A 27,999-nucleotide genomic window follows, 5' to 3' on the forward strand; every position below is an offset into this window, starting at 1 on the left:
TGTATAATTGGAACCGAATCAATGATACTACTCGATTCTAAAGAGAGACCTTCATCTCATCGTCTTATCACCATTATGATTTTTTTCCTTCACATTCTACAAATCACGAATATTATCTTTAATTTTTTGCACCACGAATGAAGCTCGTTGTTACGAGTACCTATCATCCCCTACATGTATAGTCTATTTTTAGCCCTTTGAAGTTTTTATGTACTTTCTTTCAAACGATACAGCTCTTTATGATATATAAACTAAAAAAAACATTTTATTGGGGCCTAAACAAGTTCTATGATATAATAAAATTATTATTATTTTCATCAAAAATATATTTAGGATGAATAATAATGAACCTATTCTTTATCTAAAGAAGAAAGGTAAACTTAATATTCTTGTGGTCTACCTTTATGTTGATGCTATTATATATTTGGATTCATCTAACTAATTTTTTTATGACAGAATTTTTAAAAATATATTAGATCTAATCTTATAATTTTAAATATAAATTATTTGATTTTAGTAATAGTGATTGGACAAAAACTTTGAATGATAGAAAAAATACTTTTAAGTAATATTTTAACCTCCAATTAAGAGCTATATCTTGGTTTCAAATAAACAAGCTACAACTGGCATTCAAGTAGCTGCAGCAGCGTTGACGCGGCGTCAGATCACACCATGTACATCGGAGCTTCAAATGCGCCAGCATGCACTTCTCCGGTAGCTTTGCCATCCGATCATCCTCCAAGTTTGACGCTCGTCGGCGGTTGCATGGAGATAGCTCTGTAAGATCTGTCAACGCATGCAACTCCGAGATGCCACTTCCGAGAGCATCGTCAACTGCAGCGAACCCATCCACATAGCATTCGAGTCAAGGAGGCACATCCCTCCGATGGCCAGCTTTTCACATCACCGAAATCCTCAGGCAACTCACCGAGCCAATGGCAACCTTCGATGTCCAACTGCAAATTTACAAGGCGAATGACCGATGCGGGTAGCATCCGAAGCTTTGTGCGATGAGCTAGTATTAGAATCCATGATTTGTCAAGCTTGTGATGCAGTCCACTAGTAGCTACACAAATTACAGGTGACAGTCACTCTGCTACGAGAGAATGTGCTTCGTCATGGCAAGCGACGGCAGCAGATCCATCCAACAGTATGCGCTTCCTTCGCTCCCCATCTCTACTTTTTCTCTCCGTTTCTTCTCCTGTAAGTGTGTGTGTGTTGGTGGTTGCAGACTACCCCGATATTGACACCTCAAGCTTGCAAGCTTGTTCGTCGATCACGGTTTCTCTCGGGAGGCTGTTGCGAGGCAGTGCGCTCTTGGAATCTGCCCTCGCCGCCGATTCACACGACCAAGCGCGTGCGTGCCCACCGTCCCAAGGAAGCTCACTTGATCACGCTCGATGCCTTCCATCCATACCTTTCTTGCAATCCTCATCTACGTCCAGCTGCGGACGCGAATACTGCTTTCTTTCTCTCCTCTCGGAAAAAAGCTGCCAAGTTTGCTGTGGGTGCGGGAAACAATACATGTTTTCCTGTGATTGGTTGGCTCTTCACTGTTATGATGGGTCATGTTTAGCGTCCACGGATACATTCTTCCCTGATTAGACTTCTGATCTTATAGATTCTCAACTCGACAAGCTTCTGAAATTTCATAGCGCCCATCGATTCTTTACTTCATTCACCACTCCCAGTGAGTGGAAACTGGTGCAAATTCTCTTGAAGCAAGTTTCTTGCTCATAAATTGCCTCTGAAACACTCTTTTAGGTACCTAAACATCAAATAAAAAACTGTTTAGTCTCTTATTTCCATGTCAATGAGGGCTTAAGCTCAAACTAATAGTTGGTGCTAATAATTAAGTACGCTAAGATTAGTATCAAAGACACTGCACCATGTGAGAACCAAAAACATGGAATACCAAGGGCCATCCAATATCTCTGAGAAATATCATTCCTTTCATCAATAATTCCAAATTAAGAGGTTACGGAAAATGTATTTTATGCATGTCGAATGACATGGAAATTGGATGAGATCATCTCCAGTAGCTGGTTGTGTAATCTTCCATTTGTCACAAGCACACCACCTGACGGGTATATGATTCTCCGGCCTGCTTCATCAGCTGCAAGGTCTAGCTCAGTTCCAATCCAATCCGTGACCTAGTAAAGATGCAGTTAGTTTCTCATCAAGAGAACCTTCGATGCAATGAGGAGAAAGAAATATACAAATTCGAATTAGCAGACGCAAAACCAGCACAAATCTCGGAGTAATTATAGCCTGTAAAATCGATTTCAAAGAATGTGACCATTTGGATTCGTGAAGCACTTAAGAATCAAATTTGGAACTCCCAGCTCTCCAAGAGGGAAAATTGCGTAATGTCCTAACTTATTGGCAATGATCACGATAGAAGTGCACAAAACAAAACAAGGACACAGAAGCATACTTTTCCTCCTGCTTCCTGTATGCAGATAACTCCTACAGCATGATCCCAAACCTAAAAATCAAGGCAATATATAATCAGTAATACAAGCTAATATACTTTAAAACAACTTTTTGCTGACCAGAAACTGATCTGTAGTTACCTTAATACTGGTTTGAGCCCTGGCTCGCAGAATGAAAACAGAAGCTCTTCCAGATGCCACCATAAGGTACTTGCACAAGCTACAGAAACCAAGAACATGGGAATAATAGTTATTTCAGCAAAATAAAATGAACAGAAGCAGATCACAATAGATAGATGCTGGAGAAACCAAAAATAAAAAAAATAAAAAAAAGATACAGCAGTAGCTATTCTAGAATTTGATAAGAGTCAGCGACCGATGAACATTCTATAGCCAACATCATCTTCACCCAGGGAGATGTTTGAGACTCAGTATATATGCAACACAATTTTTTTTTAATGTCAAAATTGATGTCCAATAAATTGCTTGACAGCAATTTATTCATCGAAGCAAAGGAGCGAAAAAGATTAATAATAACAATAAATTTAACTTACACGAGTACTCACAGCCAGTTTCATATTTCTGCCTGAAGTCATAAAGCATGAACTTAAGATTTGTGAAAATTAAGAAATGGAGGAAAAGATCGTAAAATAAATTGATTACACTCTTAACAACCAAGGAAAAAGACAGAAAATACATGTCAATTTTACTATTATCTGGAATCAGTTGACAAAAACATACATTCTTGTTGCTTCAGAAGTTCTTAGTTATGGTCTATTTCGATGGTGGGCTTCATGGTCTTAAAAAATCATTTCTCAAAGAATAATGCCATTACATCATGTATAAAAATTCTTCCGCATATCATAGCAGATCATATGTATCAAAAATTTGTCTTTGCTGAGTATTTGACACGTGATGTCCATGTACCATTAATGCCACACACCTCAAGCTGAGTTGCTAAAGCCAATACAACAGGACAAAATCGTCACCTCAGCCTGTGGGCGAAGAATTAGTTTAGATAATGTTTAGATGTCCTTACACCATGTCTTTCAGTGCAACTGAAGCAAGAAAAAAGTCTCCATGTGCTTTCATTGGACCACCAAATGTCATAGAATGTCCCATCAATTCACTCTTTTTCTTCGGTAATTGCTTATCATGTAAAATTCTGTTTGAATATATGATACAAACACATAATAGAATATTATACTCAATTCTCACAAAACTGACCCAAAAAACTTTTGCAATTTTCAATGCTACAAAAACAACATGCTACCAAAAAGATACAACTTTGAGGGTTTGCAGTTTAGCAATATTTAGAATTTTAACTTCCACAAGCTCATTCTTGTTCAGTATTTATGGTGGCAAAGGTAAAACATATAAACATAAAGAGGCTTCAATTTTTACCTGCATGCACATCACATTATAAGAATTTGTGTCCTATCTAAAGGTTGATCAGTCTAATGTCTATATGATTCACATCCTAATCTTGGTGAGCATGTCCTGGATCATCCATACATATCATGCTGCAACCTCAGCACTATTACCATGCATTTGTCTGTTCAAGGCTGTTGGACTCACTAATAAAGGATCACAAGTCTTAGAAGGCTGCTAGTTTTTGTGGACAATCATAGCACAATATGCAGCATTTACTTCAGATGCTTTCTCTAATGAACAAGGATCCAATAAGCTTTAAGTTATGTAATGGTGACTTATCTGCTAGCATAATTAATCCACAAAAAAATATCAAGCAGAGAATGTAAGAATGGTATCATGAGATAAAGAAGTGCAAAAACATACAAACCTGCCACAACAAGTTGGCAATAGAAGAATCGTTCCTCTATCTCTATCTTTGGTATCATCAACAGTTGAACTAAAAAATGCTGACAGGGGAATTAAATCCCAGGTTTGACTATCAGGGATACAAAAACGTGCCTCATGCACCATATAACAGCTATCGACAAAGCATTGCTGCCAACCACCCTGCATGCTTAAAAATTTGTCCATGCCATAAAAAAATCTCCTTGTCCATGTTCCACAGCCTTCATGAGCAATCATGATTATCCCTGTTTCACAGTCACCAGGTTTCCTATGATGAATCCCAGATGAAAGAATGTCTACTTTCCAGTTCGGACAGCCCATCACACCTAGTACAATTTTTCCGTCAACAACAAGAGCCAAGCCCACCTGAAAATTTTGAAATATTTTGATCCAGAAAGCAGACAAAAAATATCAATATACACTGTGAATGATTTTAATAAAATCAATCCAGAAGTGATGATGAACAGTTTGTAATAACTGATAAAGATGATTAACTGGTTTAGGAACTAAGCCCTTGTGACAGTATATAGTTTGCAATGGTGACAATTGTGAAACAAGAGCAAGAAACAAAATAATTGAATTGTCAGATACCAGTATTGAAGTGGAACTGTGGAACAAAGACAATCTACCACACACCCTACAATTCCACAGACACAATCAGAAAAATTTTAAAGATTCTGCAGCTGTTTCTCATTGTAGACTATTCAATTTAGATACAAGTGTTTACACTTCTCTTGACGCAGATCAAGCAAACACTGACATATTGCTGATAATATGGTATTGGTAATTCCGTGTAAAAAGTGCAAACAGAAGATTATATATATATATATATATATATATATATATATATATATATATATATATATATAATCATTTAGTGGAGCTGCAGAAAGAAAATGAAGCAAAGCATACCACATATAGTGCATCATTGCCCTTCAAGAAACCCCGAGTACCATCAATGGGGTCAAGCACCTACAACAAAGGACACTGATTGGATACCATACAACAATCTCCAAGATGCATTTATTGGATGCTATCCCTTAAATTACCCAATAAGTAGCAGGCTGTGCATCAAAAGAGACTGCATCCTTCCCCCCTCTATCAATAGCCTCCAACACAACATCAGAAGTTAAAGGATCATCAGCACCAGTGGCTTTATCAGCAACTGCAGTCAACACCAAGTTCACAAGGGAGTTACCATCGTGGCCATGAACTCTCTGCAGATCTCCAGAATTTGATCTTAAGAAACCGGAGTCTTCTTCGGCCACCAATGGTATAGATGGAAAAAGTCTCTTCAGCTCTGCCATTACCATGACACAAATTGAAGAAAATTAGAATTCAAGCTCATGTTTTGTTTCAAAAACAATATTTGCTTGAAAGAGATCACAAAGAAGAGGACGAATAGTTTAATGAACAACTTTAGGAGTTAATTACGATACAGATGATAGGATTACCCAAGCTGATCAGCGCTTGCACGCCAAAGTCCGCGATTGTTACAGGCGTCTGATCGTTCTTTTCAAGAATCCGGCCTTTATCGGACAGCAGCGACTTCTTCACCTGATGGATCAGAAAAAGAAGAGAACTTTAGAAGAAATGGGCCATTTTGCGCCCCGAATAAAAAAAAAAAAGGAAGGGCGATATTCCTCGTTCCGTCATCACATTCTTGAAGACTTACATGTAAATTGATGGGAAAATGAGAAGAAAAAGAAACGTACATCGACGCAGAGGCGGCAAGCTCTCTCCACAACATCGACGGCAGCTTCCAGCTCTCCGTAGAACTTGGCCTTCTCCGGAAGGAAGGGAAGGCTCGACCTGGAACGGAGAAGAGCCGTCTTATGAAGTTTCGACCCGAAAAAGGGGTGAGAAGGTGGAATTTAGGAGAGACCTGATGGTGGCGAAGGTCTTGCAAGAAGAAGAAAAGGGCGGACGAGAGAAGGGAGCACGGAATCGAGGGAGGGGAAGCCGCGAGGGCGGTTGAAGGAGGAAGAACGTCATGGACCGAGAGGAGACGATTGCTCTGCCGGCTCAATGATCTCTATGCTTCCCTCGTTCTTCTCCCCCGTTTTGCTCTTCCGCCCGAGTCTTCGACTCGCGGATTTTGCTCTCCCGACTGGCTTCATCCGAGTCGAATCGGAGCCGGTGAAAAGTTCGACCTTTCTTGCGGTCCGGACGGACCCACATATCCCAACCCACAAATCGAATATAATCCGACCAAAAATGAAGGGCTCTTCGGATCCGCTGCCGAATTGCGTTCATCCAATATTGATTCATGTAAAATGGATCCTCATTGGATCCGCTACGATCGACAGTCTGAGCCGTATTCCTTCTCTTGTTTTCTAAATTATATTTGGTAGATATTTCAAGTCAAAAATAGAATTAACATACATTTGAAATTATTTTTTATAAATATTTTGAGTTGAAAATAAATTAATATACATCAAATTTGGTACTGATAGGAACGATTTTGTCTCATGTCAATTCATCTATCAAAAAGGGTGATACCTAAGTAGCACTCAAGTCATCAACCTCAAAATAACATCGTAGTGCATCCCGACATATCCCGCATCAATAATCGATAATAATCATCATGTCTTATCAAGAATAGTAAAAGATCAGACGATTCACCTAATCTTATTCTAAGTCGGTCAGTAAGAAAGCATAGAGATCATGTATAAAAAGAAACACATCAGCTTCCACTTAAGAGATAACTCTCTTCACACTAACTCAGTCATACAGTGTATACTACTTCGTTGACTTTAACATCGAATGAGTCACACCGAGCAACCCCTGATGCTAGCTCGTCACGTAAGATTGTTGGCGATTGGAAAATGACCTCACTGCTAGGATACAACCACATAGTCACAAGACAACTCTTCGCTCGAGGACACCCGAACAATTTAGCCCCGGGAAGAAATCTTGCAACCAAAAAAATCTCAAATCGTCTATTCGATCGTTTGGAATCTGAGTCCTCACCAATAGAATGACTTCCAATCTCATCCTATCAAGTCTCTGCCAGTGAAGAAAACCACATAGATAACTTGCACCTTTTGTCGCCTTCAGATCGTACGCTTTACTCGTCAATCAGAGCATTATAGATGAGATATGATAGTTACATCCTACAGATCCAAGAAGAGGTTAGTAATGATTACCATACTAAAAGTTTAGCAATGATTACAGTCATAAGGATCGTACAGGTAGCAGAGTACATAAAGAAAGAAGAAAAGAAGGAGAGGAGGCATAGATTGATATGGTTAAGAGGAGGAGGAGAAGGTGTCGATGATGGTGGTGTGAAGTGGATCGCTTAGGTGGGTGGCCCAGTTGTTGAGGGGGCCCTTGCCGGTGACGGCGGCCTGGACGGCGAAGCCCAGGAAGGCGACCATGGCGAGGCGGCCGTGCTTGATCTCCGCCAGCTGCAGGGAGGGCTTCTTCTCGGGGTCGGCCGCCAGGCCGAGGGGGTCGAAGTACTTGCCGCCTGGGTACAGCCTCTTCTCGGGGTCGAGCTCCGCGTTCCTCTGGAACTCGATGTAGCCGATCACCAGCACCTCGATCCATATCAGCGTGGTGATGTTGAAGGGGAGAGGGAGGCCGAGGTACGAGGAGCCCTCCACCAACTCTACCTGCAGTCACACATCCAACCAGTGTTCTTACGTACACATATATTGGGTAGGAAGTCTGTTCACGAGACAAAAAGGTTGCGCCGGAAATCTTGGGTCTAAAATCGAGCTAGATTTGCGTAGAGTACGATATTATACCTTGCCAGCATCCTGCCAAGTGACGCCGGTGAGCCATTCGACGACGAGGGCGCCGAGGGTGGCGAGCATGGCCCACCGACCGTGGATGAGCTCGCACTCGCGGAACCGCTGCAGCCCAAACACCTCAGAGTACGGCTGGAAGGGGGTGGATTTCACGTCGACGCTCTCCGTCCGGGTCCCGATCACGTCTCCGGACGGATTCTTCGCCAGGTTCTGGTCCAGCGAGTCGAAGTCGAACTGAAGGTACTCGACCGGCCTGCCCAGGCCGAAGGGGTCGAATCCGTAGTCGCCGACGAGCGAGCCATCGAGCCACTCCGGTGCCTTGGCGCCCGGGAACCACAGCGGCCGGTCCGACGTCGGTGGCGCCTTGGCCTTCTTGGGCCGGGACTTCTTGCTGCCGAATCCGAACCGGGCCTGGAACCGGCCGACCGCCTTGGCGAGGCTGTGCTCGGGTAGGCGGGTGCCCAAGAACGGGGAGGTGGCGGCTGCTGTGGAGGAGGCCATTCGTCACACTCTCTGCTCCACTTGTTCGACAGAGAGACCCTGGTGACGGAGTTGGGGGTGTCGGAAGCTTGTTGATGATGTGGTGGGTTATAGGCGTTGTGGGAGTCATCTGTGGATGCCAGACTGGACGGACGATGTGGAGGCTGAGATCAATCTGACGGATGTGAGGTGTGCAACCTTATCCTCTCATCTGAAAAGTATCCACCTGAGGTTGATGCCTGGAAAGCAGTCACTGGGTGTTCGTTGGCCTAATGTTTCTGTGGCCTTTGAGCTATTTAACTCGAGAAAGAGAACCAGGAAGAATATAATTGTCAGGAAATACCAATCCTACAATCTTACTCTGGTTATTGTTGTTGATGAAGAACGTTTCGACTATCTAATCGACACAAGTTTGGATCAAAATGAACGCGGAAAATAGAAGCAAAACTTGTGCATTAGCAACACTTTCTGGTTCTGGTAGAGATTTGGGATTTCATCCACTTTCCTATCTCTGAAAGGGAAGTTTCATTATACATGAAAAAGAAGAGAAATCACCATGACAAAACAGAACTAACTTTAGCAGCAGTGAGAAGATAGTTTCCGGAGCAAGAATGCGTTTTGATCTGTTGCTGCATGGATAGAGATGTTGTTCTTGTTGGTGAGGACTAAGTTGAGTTGATTCTTTCTTGGTAGTTGCATTATCCAGAGAGTGGCACAAATAACAAGGCTGTTTAAGCCCCTCATCAATGAGTTGGTAGACTCCAGCTCTGAAATACCAGCATCAATCATAAGTAGAAGATGAAACAATACTGTACCTTTAAATGAAGATGTAAGTATATTATGATAATATTGAATTGAGTGAGAAACACTTAGACAGCCTCTACTAGTATGCTGAGTAATTGAATATAATTGTACAAGGGATAAATGAAAAGGAGCAGCTGAATACATCTTGTGAATCTTGAGCCTTGTGTCAAAATATAACACATTTCAGACATGAAAAGTATTGGCATATACAACACATGTGAAGCTTCTTCCGTGCTTCAAGTAAGAAAAAGTACTGACCAGGTTCAAGCTTTGTCAAACAAGCATTGGCATGGCTCAATGACATGAAGTAGCAAAGTTAGTGACTCACAAAATGGAAATCTCCTGTGCACTTTGTAACCGTCTCACTAGCGTTCTGAGATTCCACCTTTTCCTCTCTTTTCTTCTTTTCCCTGCAGAAACAGGTTCAGCTACATCAGCATCCAATCGATTCTGGCATATTTGGCACTTCAATCCTGATATCTAAGACTTGCAGGAAACGGATATAGAGAGAAAGTTCTTTTAGTTGTTTCCTGGTTTGCAAATCCATTGTTCATGTTTCATCATGGACTGAGGAATTTCGCTCAAAATAAAAAAAATGACGATGAATGTATATTTGAAATCTTTTTTGCTGGAAAGCTGTATTCTATCCAAAGAAAATGCATGTCCAACTGAATGTGAATAGAATATAGATTAACATAGTGCATAAATAGTATTTCTGGATATTGCTTGAAATTCAGTGCAATATTCGTCAAATCTTCATCTGTAATCTATAGGGAATTACAGAACATACTTTCATAAGTAATTATTTACCTGTCCACATATTCCTTCAAAAGCTCCTTGGCTTGAACCAATTTTGATAGAATATTGCGGTATACATCAAGATCTCGATCCACGCTGCGCTTATTTATTTTCAATGCAGCGCAAAGCTGTCAACAGCAAAAAATTGACTCAATGCTAGCTAGTCCAGGAACGTGGATAACTGGATTATCATGATTTAGATAACTGTGTTCTGAGCAATGCACAAGAATAAACATATGAATTATATAAACTTTATGTGGCTGACAATGTAGCTGAATCTAGAACGAAGAAACCAAAGTTTTATATGAAGATAATACACCAAGTTAACCCATCATGGTTTTCAACATGACTCAGGAAAGAAAACACTACATACCATCCTACAAATATTTAGGTACAAGAGAATGCATGCCTTTCTCTTTGGGGAGATTATAATTGCACAAGCTGTCAAGTTAAATGAAGCTAGGTCACACTATCCGTTGCCTTTTTGGACCATGGCAACCTCTAGTTTTGCACTCCCAGCTCTCCTCTAAACCATGCTCCACAATTTAGGAACTATAATGCCCCAGCATGCAGTGCTTGTATATCTAGAGGTATCGAAGAATCATAACAGATGAGTTTATAGTTGGTCCAGTGTAAGAAGATTTACTGAATTAGTTCCTTCAGATGTATATCATCAATTTTCATTTATCTCTACTGCGAAATTGCTAAAACCCACATGACTGGAAGCTGGCTTTCTGCTCTCCCCTCCCCCCAGAATAAGCAAGCGAATAGCTGTGGCAGCTCTTGCAATTACACACAATAACATGAGATCAATTTCACTCTGTTCTGGAGGAAAATTCAATTGTGACAGTAAGAAAGTATACACTAGCAAAACTTTATTATATAGAAATATTTGGACAAGAAAAATTCAGGTGGAGAACTCAAATTTGTGATTTTGGAGAAGAACAGCATTCCAACTTCTAGCAGCTGGTAAGAAATAAATTTCAGATCAAACCTGACGAAGTTTTAACAGCAGGAAAGAGGGAACTAAGAAATGAATATTAGGAGCTTGAAGACAGGTAAGAGAGAGAAGATAGAAAGGACAATAGACAAACTGCTGATTACCTTCTATCTCAGGAACTGATGTTCAAATTTCTGATGGTCAAACTTATAGAGAAACTTAAGCCAAATTTCCTAATTTAAGTGCAGCTTATCAAAATTAGTAATAGTTGATTACTACTTCCAACAAACAAATGAGTGCAGGGGGCTTTACCACTTCCAACAATCAAATGGGTGCAGGGGGCTTTTTCAGAATCCAAACAAGATGACTAGAACTAGTCACAGCAGCAAATAATATGAAAGCAGATAGGTACAGAAAAAGAAGGTTATTGTCAGGATTTAGATATTTTAAAAGTATATAAGAATGTCAGAAATAAGATGATACAGTATGAAAGCAATGGATATCTTTAATGATTGCATTAAATCAAGGAAATAAAAGTAACACGAGAAAAGGTAAAAAGAGAAATCACGAGGAATTTAGAAGAGAAATATAGCTCATATGATGGAAGAAGGACAACCTTTTCCAAGGCTGCAGGTTCAGTTGCATTCGCCAGCTCAAGTAGACGAAACAGTCCAATTGCAAAGAATCGACTATAGCTAAAATTTCCCTTACCCTCCACTCGCTCTGATATATCTTTCAAAGTGCCTTCTATCTCTCCTTCTCTGGATGAAAACTCTACTAAGGAAGCAGCAGTCTGAGCTCGAGCCCACTCTTCGAGCTTTCTTGCATCACTTCTGCATTAGCAAAAAAATTAACAAGCTAAATGGAATTGTTTGTGAAGCATAAAATGTATCTAAAGGTCACAAGTATATTCATGGGAAAAGATATAAAATACTGACCATAGATGAATTTCATTAAAAGATTTAAGCAACTAGGCACCAGAGTTATGCAATGGAGGATTTCACAAAATTAGGACCTCAATCTTTGACACACATCAGTTGCAACAAAATCAAAGTTCAAAGAATCAATTTTATAGGTTAAAGTGATAACCTAGCAGCAACCCAAAATTGATAGGTTAAATTGAATTTACAGCTAGCAACAACCAAAAATGTGGTAGCTGTCTGATGAGGTCAGATTCGTTTGTCTTGCTGAATTAAGTTGCATTAGTCGGACAGAAACAAGCCTTTTGCTTAGGCGAACAAGCTCTCGAGGACTAAAGAAATGCAGCATTGACTTCAACCGAGATAGCCGTCAAATTGCGGTGTTCGCCCAAAGCAATGCAGTCTGGACCAGGGTGCTCCACGGAGAAAAAGTGTCATGATATGTATGAAGCAAACCCTACAAAACCCATGGGGTGCCAAGAATACATCCTGTGGGGTCCTCTGACTGTCAAAAAAGCACACTCATAAGTGAAGTATAATCCAAGATGAGGATCTTAGAAGTGTGAAGAGTCCAGTAAAATAAAAAAGTTTATATCCCTTTAACTACAAAGAAGGCCCCTTTTACAGCATGGAGTCCTCATAATGGCCAGGTCATTATGGAAAATTGTCCATATCAAACCATTGAGGTGGCTGATTTGCCACCAATTATCAAGATTTGCTAGATGACATGGCAAATGATTAGGCTTTATATCAATTAGAGTGGAACAGAAATTGCTAGATGTTTTTAACAGCAGTGATGATATGTCAAGTCAATGCAGTGTAGTCCACCATTCCGTTGTTACACTTCAGGGGTCCTACTATTCCCACATCACTATAGAATACAGTTAAAAAGATTAGCAAGGCTGATCCAATGGTTCGCTTGCAACATATTTAGGCCAAATCTTAGACATGACATACACTCATAGATCTTAAGCAAATGCAACGAGTTTTCTATTCTTCAAGAAGATTTAGTTCCATTTTCCACAAAGGCATTTTGGTGAATTTTTAATGTAGTAGAGTGAAGTTAGGTGTAAAAATAAGTTCAAAAAAGTAGCCGGTGCAAACTGATAGACCTTAGATCTCATCTCGAATTGTTAAAAGGGACTCAAACTAGTCTGGAAAAGGCTCATATAACAGGATGAAGGACAATTATCTGGCTGTTTAAGATTCTGTCCCTATAATGCAGGCGTAAGGAAGCATTTTTCCTATTGCAAATAAGTTTGTTGCAGAGCAGAGTGTTGCAAAAAGATTGTCGATGTGACAATTTTTCTTTTATTAGTCGGTGACCAACTCTTGTTATCTTTGTCCCACTGTTTTGTTTGTTGCTGCTTCTACCATGAAATGCTTCCTAATTATCTTTCTAACCTTGTAAGTTTTCCACCTCAATGATCTTATTTGGCTTACCTTGTTACTGCTTCACCACCTACGATCAAAGCAGAATTGAACATATAAGGAATAAGATTCATGATGGCCTTTGAACTAATAAAGGAATGAGAATATCACTCCATAAAATTTAGTACGGGACAAGGATCGATGCTCATATTTCACAAAATAGACTGAAGTACTGAAATGAATACACACCTTACCACCATGGAATCTCTTGACTGAACTATGGGAGACATTGACGAAAAGGTTCCAACAATGAACTTCTCAGAAAGCAGTATCCTTTGCTTTCAAAACCTTAGAATAATGATTAACCACACTGTGACTTCTATGACCATCAAAACATTTTCTACAATAGTTAAAGGCTCCACAACATTGCCAATAGTTCCTTACTACTGACAGGTCATAGTCATGGCATCTCTTCAAAATTCAAAAAGTTATCTGGAAGCTATGGACCAATTTGAACATGACCATGCATAATTACAACAGATTTGTAGATAAATTCAGAGGCAAGTACCTGTACTGATCAGGATCTTCCTTTAATGCCTGGATATATGCGTTGAAGATGGCATCTCGATCCTCACTGTCCGGATACCCTTCCATCAATTGTTCATAAACAGTTACAAAGCCGAGTGCAGAAACAGCCTCATACTGGTAGGTCCTTTTGTATCTCATCAGATGTTGTTGTACAAGCAACTCCTGCAACACAGTGTTGTATATGCTTGGAATTGGCCGCTTGTATGATTTGAGAAAATTGAATTTTGTCTCGGATACGGTGGGTGGCACATCTAATCAGTAAAAGAAAAAAAAAATTAATAAACGGAAGCTTCCTACTCATCTATGCTTGCTCCCACTAAGATGAAAGAATAAAAAGGTAAGAGATGAAGGTTATGGTTCCATCATCATAACCATGTCAGTAATATGCTATATAACATCTTTATGGAACTGTCTCCTTTAATAACTACAGATATTGATGAAATGCTGAAAATAACTATTATATTGAAATTCAAAGAAGTCTTGATGAAAGATAATGAATTTAAATAAATATATATATATATATATAGAGAGAGAGAGACCAGTCGAAGGGCTGGTACAGGAAGCAACATCCCTAACATACGTTATAAAGATAACAGTCCCAGAATTGCCAAAAAGAAAGTAAAGAAAATAGATTTCCGGGAAAGCACAAAGATTCTGAGCATTCACCGTCGGGCTACCTCAATCTATGATCATGGTTGTTCGATCACAATCTCAATTCACCAAACCTCAAATTAAGTTTTCAGGGAAAGGGTAGAGCGATGAACTGCAATAGGGAAAATGGGAAATGCACTCAAGACATTCTTCATCCACATTGAATCCTAAAGAAATTAAACGCAAAAGTAGAGGCATAAAGAGAAGCAAATGCCTTGAATCTACGGCCGAAGTGTTTGAAACCAAGAAGGTTTCGGAATCTATGGGCAAAAAGAAAAGAAAAGCACAATGCACTGTCCTTTATCCGCACCGAAATGCATTTGTGACAACCGATAATAGAAAACAAACAAACAAATCTCGGTACATAACTAGGGTTGAGTAGATAGAACAGAAAGCTCACAGCTTGCGGCAGCCACGCAGCGGACGACCATCCGGGAGCTGAGCCTAGGAACTCCGGCTCGAAATCCGCCAAGGGCGAAGGATGCTTCCGTAACAGCAAGGGTCGGCCTCCTCTCGGCGGCTTGCCTACAAGGCGAGGCGAAGGATACGGATGGAATGGAGGCCATTCGAGACACCCCACAATAGAGAGAGAGAGAGAGAGAGGGTAGAAATTATTAGGATCCTCGAGGCAGAACGGAGGTCGTCGCCGGAGTCGAGGGACAGAGGAATGGCAGTAGGGGAACACACGGGGGGGCAACGGGAGGAAGAGGACAGTCTTATCCGGTCCTCCGATCAACATGATTGGGTCACTCAGATATTGCCACTTGGCAAGCTTGGTTTGTGAGGTCTAACCATCGAGACCGTGATGTACTGTTTAGTCTAATTGTAGATCTTAAACAAAGGGAGATGAATCAAAAGGACTGTTACATCAAAGCAAGCTCGACAAGGTAATTAACACACATCACGACAGAAAAATACCAATACGATACGCTTCGTGCCCGGTTCATACTTCCTTACAGAAAGAATGGCAAATGGATACAAAGAAAGCATGCGACAACAAGGAATACTGGAAGCAGAACCCCGTGAGCAGGATGAACATCGTTGAAAGCGAGCATCGAGCACCAGATCAGATGGTGTCTTCTTGTGGGATTTGGAACTGCTGCACGCCAAAAGTCTGGAGGGAGGCATTCTGGACGAAGAGGAGCAAGCCGCATTTTGCACTGTTGAACCCATCCCAGAGGGTGAACTGGACGGAGCCGGAGATGTTCTTCTTTGCCGAGACGTCCTTCACGGAGACGAGCTTCTCGAGACGGCGGACGACGTAGTCGTTGGTGAGGACGCGGCCCTTGTTCTCGCCCTGGTCGCAGTCGGTGACGAGCCCGCTCTGGTAGAGTGCTACCATCACGTCGGCGCCACTCCCGTCCACCTTGGTCTGCAACGCCCCCGTGAAGGACACCTGCAGTGTGCCGGGGGCGGGCTTTTGGAACGTCGCCTGCACCGCGGCGCCCCATGCAACCTCGTCATCAGTTCTCATTGATTACAAGTGAAAACTCCCCACCGTGAAGCATTAGCTGCTGTGCGTGCATGTTCCTCGTGCAGCCATTTTTGGTGAAGGTCTATTACCGTATAGTAGGCATTCTTGCTCCATTTTCGAGAGAGGTGGCAGAAGAATGGTTGGATGTCCTCATGGTTGCTCTATTGTTCGAATTAACCATGTATATTAACATGTGGTGGTAGGCTGTTGTTATCTCATGGTGCATGGTTTGATGAAAGAGATGAGCCAACAAAAAAGGAGTTATATGTTATGTGGAATCAAAATTAAAGCTTCGCCATAACGTTTGATATATAATGATGCAACGTTAGCAAAGGGAAGCACGCATCCAAGATAAGATCAGGGTCCTAAAAGAGACGCGGATAGAGCCAAGAGCCAAACCTGCATGGTGGGAGAGGTAAATCTGGGGGCGGAACGGACGGCGGCGAAGACGGCGTCGGGGTCGGTGCCGACGCATTGGGCGCGGCCGTTCACCACCACCTGGGGCGTGTACAGGGTGTCGAGGTGCAGCACGTCCACATAGGCCTTCTGCCGCACGGTCCATATGCTGGAGCCGAAGGGGTCCCGCCAGCCACGGTAATCCCAGTACTCCACGTGGAACGCCAGCACCGCCACCGGCGGCAGGTCCCCGTCGAAATCTCCTCGCCCCAGCCGCGACACCACGCCCTCCGCCTCCGGGGAGGTGCCGCACCCCTGCGACGAGAACAGCTCCACCAGCAAGGGTCCCATCCGCCGCTGCTCCTCCTGAGTCTGGTCCGCCGTTGCGTTCGCGACCGGCGGTTTAGATGCCGAGGTCTCCCGTCCGCGTCTTCGGCCGAAGCACGCAAACGGCCGGGGCGCCATTGCGGATTGTAGAAGCCAAGAAGGGAGGAGAGAAGGCGGAGGGCGGCTTTGGCTGTTTGGACGTCTCCAATTATAACGAGAAGAAGACGGGCAACAGCTAAATATGGAGCGACGTCGGAAAACAACCATACTGTTGGTACAAGACTCGGTACGCCTGACAGTCTGGCGCATGTCAATTGGTTGTTCTTGTGGGACCCCAGGGTACTTTGTTATGTACACGGGTGGCGGCGACGACGAGATGCGGATCACCTCTTTGACCTCAGACACAACTGCCAAACGCCCTTCAATCACTGACAACCACAGCTCGACATGGGTCCCGCCGTGTGCCAGGCTGGTCAACGTGGACGGTGGAGACAGGGGGTGGCCCTGCCGCGAGCTGTACCACGGCTGGTTCGGTTAACGTACTACCCTAATCTAATATTATAATGCATATATGTGAATATTCGACCATTGAAATCCAACTTATTGCATGCGATACATTCAAATTTTGGTCAGTGGACTATTGGTCAAACTAGTGGGTCAACTAATCGGACCATTTGTATAATATAAAATAATTTAAAAATATATGTAGTTAAAAATTGAAAAAAATATTAATTTATCTAATGACAACATCTAAAATTATTCTGTAACAACATTTGAAAAAATAATTGCATCAATCCAACTCGAAATAAATTGTTGACAGATACAAAAAAAAAAAAAATACTTTATCTAATGCATACGAATTTCTCAAATATCAAAATAGATAATTTTTTTAATTATGAAAATATATTATATTTTATAAAAATGAATTACTAATTAAAATATTTAAATCTAAATTAATAATAATAAATTGATGTATATATATATATATATATAGGATATTCTAGTACTATCCAATTGACAGACACCTCAAAACTCACGTGGCACCTTTAGTCAAAGTCACACATACGTCTTAAAGCAGTACAAAACGATATAACTCAACTCAGAAATGATTGTGTCCCGAAGCGACACCATCCAGCTCAAACGTGACATAAAACAGAATTCACATTGCTTGACATTGCATGAAGCGGCACCCGAAAGTAAGGAGATAGTCCTGCACAACATGAGAGCAAAATAATCACTTTAGAACAAACGAATCGACCGCCTATGATATTGACGGACGCTAACAACCTACATACAATCAATCCCTAGAGATGTATAAAAACTACTCCCGAGCATATGCCAACAGGGGCTCAAGCAAGTAATAACATCTTTACTCTTTCATATATACAATTGATACTATCATCTTTCTCTTCCTTCGTCTTTGCTAACTTAAGCATCGAAATGGTCAAGTTGGGAAACCCTCGGTATAGACCTATTGTGCAGGACCATTGACGATTAAGAGGTGACTTCACTACTAGGACATAGTCTCATAGCCACGAGGTAACCCTTCGACCGGAGGATAACCTATCCGTCTAAACAGAGGATATTGTAGCTTAGCATATCTTGATTCTTGTATTCGGTCTCATCGCCCTAAGGCCAGATCGATCATAGGAAACTACCTCCTTTTTAGATATCCTACATCCCACATGAAGAGAACACAATGATAAATCTATATCTTCGACAATGAACCAATTCGTATCGACTCTCCCGTCGTCGATAGTCATATGACACTATAAAAAAAAATGGTGTAGGTCTAAGCTTCAAAGCTAAATGCCAAAGTCCCAATGGTCGAATTTCCCCTAACGGTAACACAGACAACCATGCAAGTCTCAACGGTCACTTCTACCTCTGTTTTCTTCCCCATCCGCTCTCTCTCTCTCTATCTCCTTCCCTCTGCAACCCATTCCATCTTCCCCCTCACCACCACAAGCCACCCCCAGACCCCGTTTCCGCTGATGATAGTGTAGAGCCATGGTGGCGGAGCTCGTCGTCACGGTGGAGTACCTGGAGCTGACCATGTCACGGGAGCTCCTCGGCAAGTTCCCGGACAACTCCGCCTTCGACTTCGATTACTCCCAGAGCGGGATATGGTCTCCCCTGCTCCCCCGCGGCATCGATGACGCCCGGAAGAAACTCTTAGCCGGATCTCCAGTGACGCTCCGAAGAGTGAAAGCAAAGCTCACGTACAAGAAGTGGAAGAAGAAGAGGCCGAGTGCTATTAGGAAGAGCTTAGATTTCTCTCCGGTTCCTTCTCCTAAACTGGTAATGCTTCATCCCCGTAGTACACAATCTTGGCGTTTAGGATTCCGTATGACCGCATGAGGTGGTTGCAGGGGTGGAAGAGGGTGCTGAGAGCAGCCGCGAAGCGCTTCAAGGTCCATGCAAGATCGCCGCTGCAGATGATGCTGCCCACATTGTGACCCGAGAAACAGTTGCCTGCTCAACTGGCGTATCAGATCTCCACCGCAATTGCTGTAGCCATTTGTTTGTTTTCGTTCCTGCATCATGCAGATTTAATTGTTCTTGGTGTGTGGTGGGAACGAAGCACTTGTAATCGATCCACATTCTTCTTTTCTCGTGTAGTACAGAGTTACCATTCTCTTTCGTTCCTCAACAGATTGAGTAGATTTAAAGCAGGAAGGAGCGTTACTCACGCCCAAGAAATGAAGAATAAAGATCATCATATATTAGACATAGTACGTGTCCCTCCTGCATCGGATCGCAGGTTGGATATGGAGAGATGTGACCCCGAAAACAACGTGCATGTAATTCCCAGCATAAAGAACGCCTCTTTCTTTGTTGATTTGACCGTAAAGCATGTTCAGTGGAAGACAGGTTCTTGGAATGTCATCATGAAGCATCAGGAAAACCGATTGCAGACGAATCTTATTATTTTTTTTAGGCTTTTATAGCTGAAGAACATCTTTCCCAGCTTCATCACTTGCATCCTGCACTGCCTCGTGCCACAGCCATGTTTCTGAGGAGATCCAGCAACTTGTCTGGTTTCGACAACGATACGACGTCAAAGATCGAGTTCCAAGGCGACGCATCGTTGCTGGACAAGGAGATCCATCTCACGAGCTCCCCCATGCAATACAGCGTCGGTAGAGTAGTGTACCGGGAGCCGCTCCGCCTCTGGGATGCCACCACGAGGGAGCTGGCTGATTTCACCACCCACTTCTCCTTCGTCATCAACTCCTCCGATCCCTTAACCCCCCACGGCGACGGCCTCGCTTTCTTCCTCACCGCGTATCCTCCCACCCTGCCTGCCTACTCCCGGGGCGCCTTCCTCGGCCTCTTCAGCAACAGCTCTGTCGATGGCTCGAGGGTCAGCACGGTGGCGGTCGAGTTCGACACCTTTCCCAACGCGTGGGATCCGCTCGCCGACCATGTCGGAATCGATATCGACTCGATCACATCAAGCGCAACTTTGCAGTGGAACAGCAGCCTCAAGGATGGCGGGCGGGCAAGCGCATGGGCGAGCTACGATGCCGCCACTCACAAATTAAATAATAATAAATTAAATTTATATCTTTTGATATTATTCATAATATTTTTTAATGTATAAAAACATCATCATGCGATTCAAAGAAAATAATAATATCGATATATAAAAAAAAAACTAAGCTCGTAAGACTTGTCCTAAAGATGAGTTCTCAGTTTCAATCAAGATTAAAGTTGACCGATATAAGATTGATTAAAATTAAAATTCAATCAAATAAAAGTTGATCAAGATCAAAATCACAATTCAGCGATTAAAATCGAAACCATGATCAAGATCGAGATCAAATTATATTTTGCCCAAAGTCAAGATCAAATGGTTGTCAAAATCAGTATTTTGACCGAACTAGGTCAAAATCACCTAAGGATCGGCTAAAATAGAGATCAGATTAGGTCAAAATCCAGTCAAGAACAAAAAAAAAACACCATATCAGATCAGAATTTAATTTTGACCGAGGCGAAAATTAATAAAATGTCAAAATCTAAAGGGAAAGATATGGTGAAAATCAATTTTGACCTAATTTAGGTCAAAATTGAGCCTTTCAAATCGTTTTGTTGAAGCTTATAATTATTTTTTATCGTAAAAGATAAGAAGGAAACTTATGATTATTATTTTTGGTCATAAAGGTCACGAAACTTACGATTATCTTCTCATATTTGGATACCATATGACAATTATGTGTTGAACAATGATTAGCTGACATTATATTTATTCCCTATCATTTGTCCCCCATCTTTAAAGGCATGTATCAGGGCTCTTGCAAGAGAGGCTCGAAGTGCGATATTTAATTCATCCGACATGAGAGCGTTCGAGATCTCTTCTCATTGATAAGTTTTTTTGACTCGCACGTCTTGAGCACATTTTGCCTTATGCTTTTGTCATGGTATTTTTACTTACACAAGTTAGGTTTCTCGACTTATGCGCCTCGGATATATTTTGTTTTGTGCCTCCGTTATAAGTGGATCTTTATTCACGTGGGTCGAATTTTTTCGACTCATAAGTCTCGAGCACATTTGATCTTATACCTCCGTCATAATAAATTTCTCATGTCACGCGAGTCAACTCTTCTCAACTCATATACCTTGAATATATTTGGTCTTTTATCTTCTTCGTGACGATGGGATGAATTCTTCTATATGTTTGGGCTGAATTCTTCTAGCAGCAAATAAAGATATTTTAATTATTATGATCGATACATTTGCACAATATTAAATCAGCATCCACCGTCATTAAGATTTCATAAAAGGAATATTTGGATTGTCATGATGGCCAAGTTTTCAGAAAAATCTATAATCATCATGAATTATTGTCATTTACGCCTTCTTACAACATCATCATTATGGTTTTGGTTAAAAAATAACATCGTAATATGAACCGGCGTGTTTGACGCCGGCCTCACAGAAATTTCAGTAAGTGCGATGTCGTTGACGATAAGCCTCGAGACATGTTCGAGTTGGAAGAGTCGGTAGCGCAGGCTGTGGATGCAGAACTCGCGCTCGTTGTTCCCGCAGCAGAGGATGCGTAGGATAACCTGTACGCCTCGATGGGAGGCGCGTAATACATCGGCACCGGCATCGACGGTGGGAGCTCCGGCAATGGAGCCTCGAGGTTAAGCACGTTGATCACCTGTTTGATCGATGGGCGTCGATCGTAATCAGGATGAGCACACCACAGCCCCACAAGCATCAAGCACTCCATCTGCTTCTCGTCGTAGACGCCACCCAGTTTCTCATCGGCCGCTTCAAGTAATCTTCTCCTGCCGTAGAGCTCCCACACCCATTCCACCAGTCTCACCTTGCTCGCCTGCTCCATCAGCTGCACAGGCCTTCGTCCACATGCGATCTCCAGCGCCAAGATTCCGAAGCTGTAAACATCGGATTCCTTGCTGGCCTTGCCGGTGGTGACGCACTCGGGGGCCAAGTACCCCATCGTGCCTGCCAACACCGTCGTCTGCGAGCCGCGATCGTGGTCGACCAGCCTTGCCAGCCCAAAATCTCCCAGCTTGGCGTTGAACGCTGAATCCAACATGACGTTGCTGGGTTTGACGTCGCGATGCACCACGCACTGCTCCCACTCTTCATGGAGATAGAGCAACGCAGAGGCCAAGCCTAGCGCAACCCTGTGCCTCGCCGGCCACTCGAGAAGCCTGGCTGTGCTGTATAGATAGGAATCGAGGCTTCCGTTGGGCATGAACTCGTAGACAAGCGAGAACTCCCCGCGGTCGTGGCACCAACCCACCAACTGCACCAAGTTCCGATGCCTCAGCCGGCTTATGATCTTGACCTCCGAGACGTACTCCTTTCTTCCTTGTTTGGATCCCCTGGAGATCCTCTTGATTGCCACTTCAAGCTTCGAATCCTTCAAGTAGCCTCTGTACACCGATCCGAATCCTCCCTCGCCCAGCTTCTCCTCCTCGGAGAAATTCTTCGTCGCGTCGGCCAGTTCTTGGTAAGCGAACCTCTTTGGCCCTGTTTCTCTCTCGAACTCGTCATCCATGGTTCGGGAAAATTCCAGCTCCTCTTCATCTTCTGCATCCCTCCCAGTGGTCCTCCTCCTCCTCCTCCTCCGCAAAATTAAACCGAGCGAGCCCAACACAACCATTAGGACCGCTGCCCCGATTACTACACCGACCACGAGCCCCATCTTACTCTTCTTTTTTGGTAGCAAACTCGAGTTGAAAGACCACGACAGAAGGGCATGCGTCTCGGTTCCACTACCAGTGGCCGCGGAGAAGCCCACTGCTACCTTCTCTGGTAGAACATCCCGCAGATCAATGAGGTAGGAGAGGCTGGAGTTGCCGCTGGACCCTGCATCTGGAGTGTAAGTCATGAAGACGCTCAAGTTACGAGTGCTGGCGTTGTAGCTCACGCAAGCATTTACCTCCCTACCATCCTTGATATTGCTTCGCCAATCCGCAACTGCAGAGGACTTGACGGAGTTGACATCGATTCCGATGTGGTTGGCGGATGTATCAAAGTCGTTCTTAAACGTATCGAACTCTACCGCCACTGTATTATTGAATGTTAAGTCAGCGGCAAGCGGAGTGCTGTTGAAGAGGCCGAGGCCGCCGCCGAGCGAATTGGGTGGGATGGCAGAAGGATACGACGACAGGAAGAAAGCGACACCATCGCCGGTCGAAGATTCATTCAGACCATTGATGGCGAAGACAAAACGAGTGGTGAAATCAGTCAGCTCACGGGTTTCAGGATCCCACAGGGGCAGCGGCTCCCCGTACACTGCTCGACCCCCGCTACTGGTGATACTGCCGTCCAGCTGATTCTTGGTGAGCTGAATGCGATCATTGGCGACGTATGCATCCCCTTGTTGTTGGATTTTGGATCGACTGGATTGATCGAAAGAAGAGAAGTTGAAGGAGAGAGAGGTTGCCAAGGGGACAGCAATTGACAAGCAGAAGAAGATAGAGAAAACCCAGGATCTACGCAAGGTCGTCATGACTGACAAGTTCGAGGAAGAAGGACGCAAATTGGTGGGGAGGTGATGAATGGGGGTTCAAATAGGTAGCGTTGGGGGAATCGATGTTTCAAAGTCCAACTAACCATTGTAATTAATTGAATAAGTAAATGCATATTCTTTCACTCTTCTTCTTCTTCTTCTTCTTCTTCTTCTTGGAATTGATCAACCACGGCGACGGTCGTCACCCAATAAACAGAATCTTGCCAAATGTCATCGGAGGAGATAATTGTCCTGTTCCATGCACGTCATGCATAATTTCATACTTCCACTAGTAGAGAAGACCAACTCGAATAATCAAAATTTCCACCACCATCTCTCGATATCATTTTTATTAAAATAAAATAAAAATTGTAGGTATTTGTTAGTGTAAACAACCTTAAGTCGTGGTCTCAGGACGGACACGACTGGGTTCGGGTCCGAATAATTGGGGATCTTCCTGGGACGCCCCTTGAGACTGCTGAGGTGGCCGACTGCGGTGGTCCGATCGCGATGGAACAACCGTTGTTTTCACCGGGGACTCCTCGCTTGGACACGCGGTGGGAGGCGCTCCGTTTTCGCACCTGCACACAGGTCAGGTCGGGGGGCTCGACCTAACCCCTCAGACAGTCAAGTCAACGGATAGTCTTATAGAGCTTTTTTTTTCTCCTCTCCTTTTTCTTGAAGTGCGAGGGTTTTTATAGTGAAGGTTATCGTTGCTTGTTGTGCCCGCTTGCAGGGAGCAGGATCGTACTCTCGGTAACGTCTGACAGTGGTGTTGGCGTGGTGTGAATGACTGAGCCCAAGCAAGATGTTAATGTGCCTCGGTCGATGTTCCAATCTGTTTGACCAGGTGCTGTCAAGTCAACCGAGGCGTAAGGCAGCTGACGTTAGACCGAGTCTTATATGGGGCAACTGACGTTAGACTGGATCTTATCATCATTATTACCCTCGTCAGTATTAATATCAAGCTATATAATTTTATATGGCCATTTAACTAGAACCTGTCGGAGCAAAACGTCTAATCGATGAAAACCAATCATAAGGTAGAAGAAAAATCCAATCATAATTCCAATCGGTTATTCGAACTCGTAAGTCGTATCTACTAGAAAATGGCCAATGATTTCCGTAGAGAAATGGGTTGGAAGTCAACGTCAGCTTGAACGAAGGCAGTCGTGACCGGGTGGCGTCTCGCAAAATATGAACCTCGGACTTCCAACTCATCTCCACATCACTAGATTTTATCCACGATCTTATCCAAACCATCTCATCCTGGCGGACCATCAATTAATTCATGTCACAGGCGCAGCAAAAAAAGCTCTCGATTGAACTTGTGATGCCGTGCCACTTTTTCTCGTTTTTCGTGATCCTCGTATAGATGGTTCATGTTCTTAGCCTTTCGGCGTCGACATGTGAGAAGGAAGGGGTTGGCCTTCACATGCACGCTCCTCCTTCCCCAGGCCTGTTTTGAAGATAAGGAAGAAAGAAGAAGAAGATCCATTATCACGATGGAAATTGTATGAAGGACATGCAGTCCGAGGATTCCATTCAACTTTTTAGTGACAAGATCTCGACGGATTAAATGCTCATGGATTAGCTTCACGGAGCAGACAGGGCTGCCTTCCTGTGCAGGACATGTTCTTATTTCCAATGAACTCCCACTATGAAGGTTTTCCATGGATTAGCCACTGCGTCTGCTTCCAGATCAAACTCCTACATTATATAGCACATTCGGATGACATAACAAGCTCCAAAATTTTATTCACATAGAACCTTGAACATAGTGTCGATAACACAATTACCAGAACGACTGCATGTAGAATCTCATAAGCTTGAACAAACAAGACAAACCATGGAACATAAGGTGATAAAGGGATAGTATCAGAAGTTTGAGAAGGGATTGCTACAAGTTTCCAAATGACGAGTCGGTATGCATCGATCATCTCGGATTGAGATGGGTCACACGGCTGGCTTGAATTCGGCACCGCCCATCTCGACGCGGACGTCGTCGTCTGCAATGAACTTGCCCCAGAACCAGTGAGCCTTCCACACCAGGATCATCTCTTCGATGGGGACATTCTTCGTCTCCGGGAGGAACAGGGCGATGAAGATCGTCATGACCACCACCCATCCAGCGAAGAAGTAGAAGAGGCCAAACTTCATGTGGCAGAGCATGGAGAGGAATGCTTGGGCGATGACGAAGGTGAAAAGCATGTTGACGGAGACATTGATGCTCTGTCCCGCCGACCTGATCTCCAGAGGAAAGATCTCGCTGGGAACCAGCCATCCCAGGGGACCCCAAGACCACGCAAACCCAGCTACGTAGACACAAATAAACAGCACCACGAATGCTGCATACGCCTTGGAAAGAGTAGCCTCCCCGCTGGTCCCAAATTTGATTGCGATCAAGGTTCCCACGATGATCTGCATCCATGTCAAAGCCCGCAAAAGTATCAAGCAATCGAGTGACCCGGTTGCATCCATGCAGAATTTGCAGTCACGAATCATATACCTGACAAATAATCATCTGGATTCCTCCTTGCAAGAACAATTTCCTTCGGCCGAGCTTGTCGACCGTGAAGATGGAGACGAAGGTGGCGAATACGTTGACGAGCCCGCTGATGACAGCGGACATGAGAGAGGCTTCGCTGCCGAAACCAATCGTCTTGAAGAGCACGGGTGCGTAAAACATGATCACGTTAATCCCGGTGACCTGCTGGAAGAAGGGAATGAGGATGGTCATGGTGAGCTGCGGGCGGTACTTCCTCTTCATGATGTTGGACCAGGGATGCTTCACCACTTTGGACTCCTGGCTAGCGGCGACCAGGTCGTTGTACTCCTCGTTGATGTCATCGGTGCCGCGGATGCGGCGGAGCATTTGCTTGGCCTCCTCGGAGTGGCCGCGCTCGATTAGGGAGTTGGGAGTGTCGGGGAGGAACAGGGCGCCGAGGGAGATGATGCATGCGGGAACGGCGGCAAGTGCGAGGCTGACGCGCCAACCCCAGCCGCCCTTGATCTTGGCGGTGCCGTAGTTGATGAGGTTAGCGGCGAAGATGCCCACCGTGATCATGAGCTGGAAGCCGATGTTGAGCATACCCCGGAGGCGTGCCGGCGCCATCTCCGACAGGTACAGCGGAACAGACTACCAAACGATGGAATCACTCGGGTCATCAAAAAATAGCATCTTTTACCATAAGCAACTAAAGAAGGACGCCTATAACGATTCAAACAGGAAAGTCAATGCGGGATGAGGAACACGTTATTGTTCTTTAACCAAGAATAGTGAAGAGGGTGGAGTGAACAGCGGATGGATTCCCAAGTATACCAGCGGAGCCAGTTGGCTACCTTCCCTTTTCTTCTTGTACGACTACATTTGGTGAAGCACTGTAGCGTGCACCAAAATGTTTCATTGCTTTCCCACCAACAAATTTTACGAGAGAAGCGTAAAAGATAAAGATGGATTCAGCTTTGGAGGAGAAATGAGAAGGAAGAGCAGTTATAGATCGAAGTGATTTTTCTTGAATTCAGAAGGAATCGGCTTCTATGAAGGCCTACCTGGTTGGCGAAGCCGATGCCGATACCGAGGAGAATGCGACCGAGGATCAGCATTAGAACGTTAACAGCAGCGCCGTTGAGAGCGGAGCCGACCAGGAAGGTGAGCCCGCCGCCTAGCATGGACCACTTGCGCCCGAAAGCCCTGGTCACCGACGACGCGAAGAAGGAGGCGATCAGCGCCGCCAGGTACAGCGACGACGTGAAGCTGGTCAGCAGCTGGCTGTCGAACTTGCAGTACTGGTTGGTGCTCTTGTCCGCCTTCTCCTTAGCCAACACCTCCGGGAAGAACTTGTTCAGGAAGGAATCCATCGACGTCACCCCACCTATTCACCAGCCCGACTCCCCCACCCATCAGATCCAAACCAGGAAAGAAACAGAGAAAGAAAGAAGACAGCAACGAGAACCGATGTCACACCAGAGATTCCGATGTCGTAGCCGAAGATGAGACCGCCGGTGGCAGCGACGATGCAGGTTAGGAAAACGAAGAGGGTGAGCTGCCCCGGGTACTCCTTCCCTTTCCCGGTGTTGACGACCCCACCGCCCGCCATTGTGCCCCGAGAAACAGACCGATAGCAAAACGAAAGCAAGCCGAAGCCGAAGAGGAAGGGAGGAAAAGAAGGATGGGAGAGTGAGGAAGGAGGCGAGGAGGTCTTTTATAGAAGGAGAACGATCGGGCTTCCATATCGGGTGCAGTGC

General features: G+C 43.9%; 8 protein-coding genes across 10 annotated transcripts; 2 read left to right on the forward strand and 6 right to left on the reverse strand.

Annotated features, from left to right (window-relative positions):
• Positions 1 to 538: 538 nt before the first annotated feature.
• LOC135680645 (putative 3'(2'),5'-bisphosphate nucleotidase, mitochondrial) lies at positions 539 to 6,401 on the reverse strand. Of its 3 annotated transcripts, none has more exons than XR_010515494.1 (10): positions 6,139 to 6,401; positions 5,969 to 6,065; positions 5,708 to 5,810; positions 5,303 to 5,553; positions 5,166 to 5,225; positions 4,237 to 4,619; positions 2,577 to 2,655; positions 2,438 to 2,488; positions 1,916 to 2,153; positions 539 to 1,768 (listed from the first exon to the last, which is right to left on the reverse strand). XR_010515494.1 is itself a non-coding variant. In XM_065194710.1 (10 exons), exons 1-10 carry the CDS (start codon positions 6,246 to 6,248, stop codon positions 1,761 to 1,763), a joined length of 1,215 nt encoding a protein of 404 aa, XP_065050782.1. In that variant the 5' UTR covers positions 6,249 to 6,401; the 3' UTR covers positions 539 to 1,760. The 3 variants fall into 3 exon arrangements, 2 of the variants coding, with proteins under 2 accessions (XP_065050782.1, XP_065050781.1); XM_065194710.1 differs by having other exon boundaries at positions 2,081 to 2,153; XM_065194709.1 differs by having other exon boundaries at positions 977 to 2,153.
• A 975-nt stretch (positions 6,402 to 7,376) lies between these two features.
• Positions 7,377 to 8,572, reverse strand: LOC135680647 (chlorophyll a-b binding protein CP29.2, chloroplastic-like). Its single transcript, XM_065194712.1, has 2 exons — positions 8,006 to 8,572; positions 7,377 to 7,870 (listed from the first exon to the last, which is right to left on the reverse strand). Exons 1-2 carry the CDS (start codon positions 8,507 to 8,509, stop codon positions 7,505 to 7,507), a joined length of 870 nt encoding a protein of 289 aa, XP_065050784.1. The 5' UTR covers positions 8,510 to 8,572; the 3' UTR covers positions 7,377 to 7,504.
• Positions 8,573 to 8,911: 339 nt separating this feature from the next.
• LOC135680646 (protein THYLAKOID FORMATION1, chloroplastic-like) lies at positions 8,912 to 15,271 on the reverse strand. Its single transcript, XM_065194711.1, has 6 exons — positions 14,961 to 15,271; positions 13,890 to 14,160; positions 11,647 to 11,863; positions 10,103 to 10,218; positions 9,621 to 9,702; positions 8,912 to 9,255 (listed from the first exon to the last, which is right to left on the reverse strand). The coding sequence occupies exons 1-6, from the start codon at positions 15,124 to 15,126 to the stop codon at positions 9,232 to 9,234; spliced, it is 876 nt and encodes a 291-aa protein (XP_065050783.1). The 5' UTR covers positions 15,127 to 15,271; the 3' UTR covers positions 8,912 to 9,231.
• Positions 15,272 to 15,486: 215 nt separating this feature from the next.
• LOC135680649 (uncharacterized) lies at positions 15,487 to 16,951 on the reverse strand. Its single transcript, XM_065194713.1, has 2 exons — positions 16,434 to 16,951; positions 15,487 to 15,992 (listed from the first exon to the last, which is right to left on the reverse strand). Exons 1-2 carry the CDS (start codon positions 16,893 to 16,895, stop codon positions 15,627 to 15,629), a joined length of 828 nt encoding a protein of 275 aa, XP_065050785.1. The 5' UTR covers positions 16,896 to 16,951; the 3' UTR covers positions 15,487 to 15,626.
• A 1,741-nt stretch (positions 16,952 to 18,692) lies between these two features.
• Positions 18,693 to 19,368, forward strand: LOC103993923 (uncharacterized). The gene is made up of 2 exons (XM_009414163.3): positions 18,693 to 19,058; positions 19,130 to 19,368. The coding sequence occupies exons 1-2, from the start codon at positions 18,768 to 18,770 to the stop codon at positions 19,214 to 19,216; spliced, it is 378 nt and encodes a 125-aa protein (XP_009412438.2). The 5' UTR covers positions 18,693 to 18,767; the 3' UTR covers positions 19,217 to 19,368.
• A 399-nt stretch (positions 19,369 to 19,767) lies between these two features.
• Positions 19,768 to 21,126, forward strand: LOC103994348 (lectin-related protein-like). Its single transcript, XM_065081221.1, has 2 exons — positions 19,768 to 20,262; positions 21,040 to 21,126. The coding sequence occupies exons 1-2, from the start codon at positions 19,768 to 19,770 to the stop codon at positions 21,124 to 21,126; spliced, it is 582 nt and encodes a 193-aa protein (XP_064937293.1).
• A 494-nt stretch (positions 21,127 to 21,620) lies between these two features.
• Positions 21,621 to 23,751, reverse strand: LOC103994347 (L-type lectin-domain containing receptor kinase IX.1-like). The gene has a single exon (XM_009414670.3). The coding sequence runs from the start codon at positions 23,749 to 23,751 to the stop codon at positions 21,694 to 21,696; it is 2,058 nt and encodes a 685-aa protein (XP_009412945.2). The 3' UTR covers positions 21,621 to 21,693.
• Positions 23,752 to 25,484: 1,733 nt separating this feature from the next.
• On the reverse strand, positions 25,485 to 27,926 carry LOC135680650 (sugar transport protein MST3-like). Its single transcript, XM_065194714.1, has 4 exons — positions 27,719 to 27,926; positions 27,304 to 27,626; positions 26,261 to 26,890; positions 25,485 to 26,172 (listed from the first exon to the last, which is right to left on the reverse strand). Exons 1-4 carry the CDS (start codon positions 27,849 to 27,851, stop codon positions 25,708 to 25,710), a joined length of 1,551 nt encoding a protein of 516 aa, XP_065050786.1. The 5' UTR covers positions 27,852 to 27,926; the 3' UTR covers positions 25,485 to 25,707.
• Positions 27,927 to 27,999: the final 73 nt, after the last annotated feature.

The sequence above is a fragment of the Musa acuminata genome, chromosome BXJ1-8, assembly GCF_036884655.1.
Source record: "Musa acuminata AAA Group cultivar baxijiao chromosome BXJ1-8, Cavendish_Baxijiao_AAA, whole genome shotgun sequence".
Lineage (NCBI taxonomy): Eukaryota > Viridiplantae > Streptophyta > Magnoliopsida > Zingiberales > Musaceae > Musa > Musa acuminata.

Coding starts and splice junctions, on each gene's coding strand:
- LOC135680647 (XM_065194712.1), bottom strand. CDS start 8,509: ATGGCCTCCTCCACAGCAGCCGCCACCTCCCCGTTCTTGGGCACCCGC. Junction 7,871..8,005: donor CTTGGCAGGATGCTGGCAAG/GTATAATATCGT, acceptor GTGTGACTGCAG/GTAGAGTTGGTGGAGGGCTC.
- LOC103993923 (XM_009414163.3), top strand. CDS start 18,768: ATGGTGGCGGAGCTCGTCGTCACGGTGGAGTACCTGGAGCTGACCATG. Junction 19,059..19,129: donor CGGTTCCTTCTCCTAAACTG/GTAATGCTTCAT, acceptor AGGTGGTTGCAG/GGGTGGAAGAGGGTGCTGAG.
- LOC135680650 (XM_065194714.1), bottom strand. CDS start 27,851: ATGGCGGGCGGTGGGGTCGTCAACACCGGGAAAGGGAAGGAGTACCCG. Junction 26,891..27,303: donor GCATCGGCTTCGCCAACCAG/GTAGGCCTTCAT, acceptor ATCGTTTGGTAG/TCTGTTCCGCTGTACCTGTC. Junction 26,173..26,260: donor TCCAGATGATTATTTGTCAG/GTATATGATTCG, acceptor ACATGGATGCAG/ATCATCGTGGGAACCTTGAT.
- LOC103994348 (XM_065081221.1), top strand. CDS start 19,768: ATGTTTCTGAGGAGATCCAGCAACTTGTCTGGTTTCGACAACGATACG. Junction 20,263..21,039: donor GCCTCAAGGATGGCGGGCGG/GCAAGCGCATGG, acceptor CCATCTTTAAAG/GCATGTATCAGGGCTCTTGC.
- LOC103994347 (XM_009414670.3), bottom strand. CDS start 23,751: ATGACGACCTTGCGTAGATCCTGGGTTTTCTCTATCTTCTTCTGCTTG.
- LOC135680649 (XM_065194713.1), bottom strand. CDS start 16,895: ATGGCGCCCCGGCCGTTTGCGTGCTTCGGCCGAAGACGCGGACGGGAG. Junction 15,993..16,433: donor TTACCTCTCCCACCATGCAG/GTTTGGCTCTTG, acceptor GCCGCGGTGCAG/GCGACGTTCCAAAAGCCCGC.
- LOC135680646 (XM_065194711.1), bottom strand. CDS start 15,126: ATGGCCTCCATTCCATCCGTATCCTTCGCCTCGCCTTGTAGGCAAGCC. Junction 9,703..10,102: donor TTGAAGGAATATGTGGACAG/GTAAATAATTAC, acceptor CTGTTTCTGCAG/GGAAAAGAAGAAAAGAGAGG. Junction 9,256..9,620: donor GCACAGGAGATTTCCATTTT/GTGAGTCACTAA, acceptor CTGGTATTTCAG/AGCTGGAGTCTACCAACTCA.
- LOC135680645 (XM_065194709.1), bottom strand. CDS start 6,248: ATGACGTTCTTCCTCCTTCAACCGCCCTCGCGGCTTCCCCTCCCTCGA. Junction 4,620..5,165: donor GCAATGATGCACTATATGTG/GTATGCTTTGCT, acceptor CAAAATTTTCAG/GTGGGCTTGGCTCTTGTTGT. Junction 2,489..2,576: donor GGGCTCAAACCAGTATTAAG/GTAACTACAGAT, acceptor CTTGATTTTTAG/GTTTGGGATCATGCTGTAGG.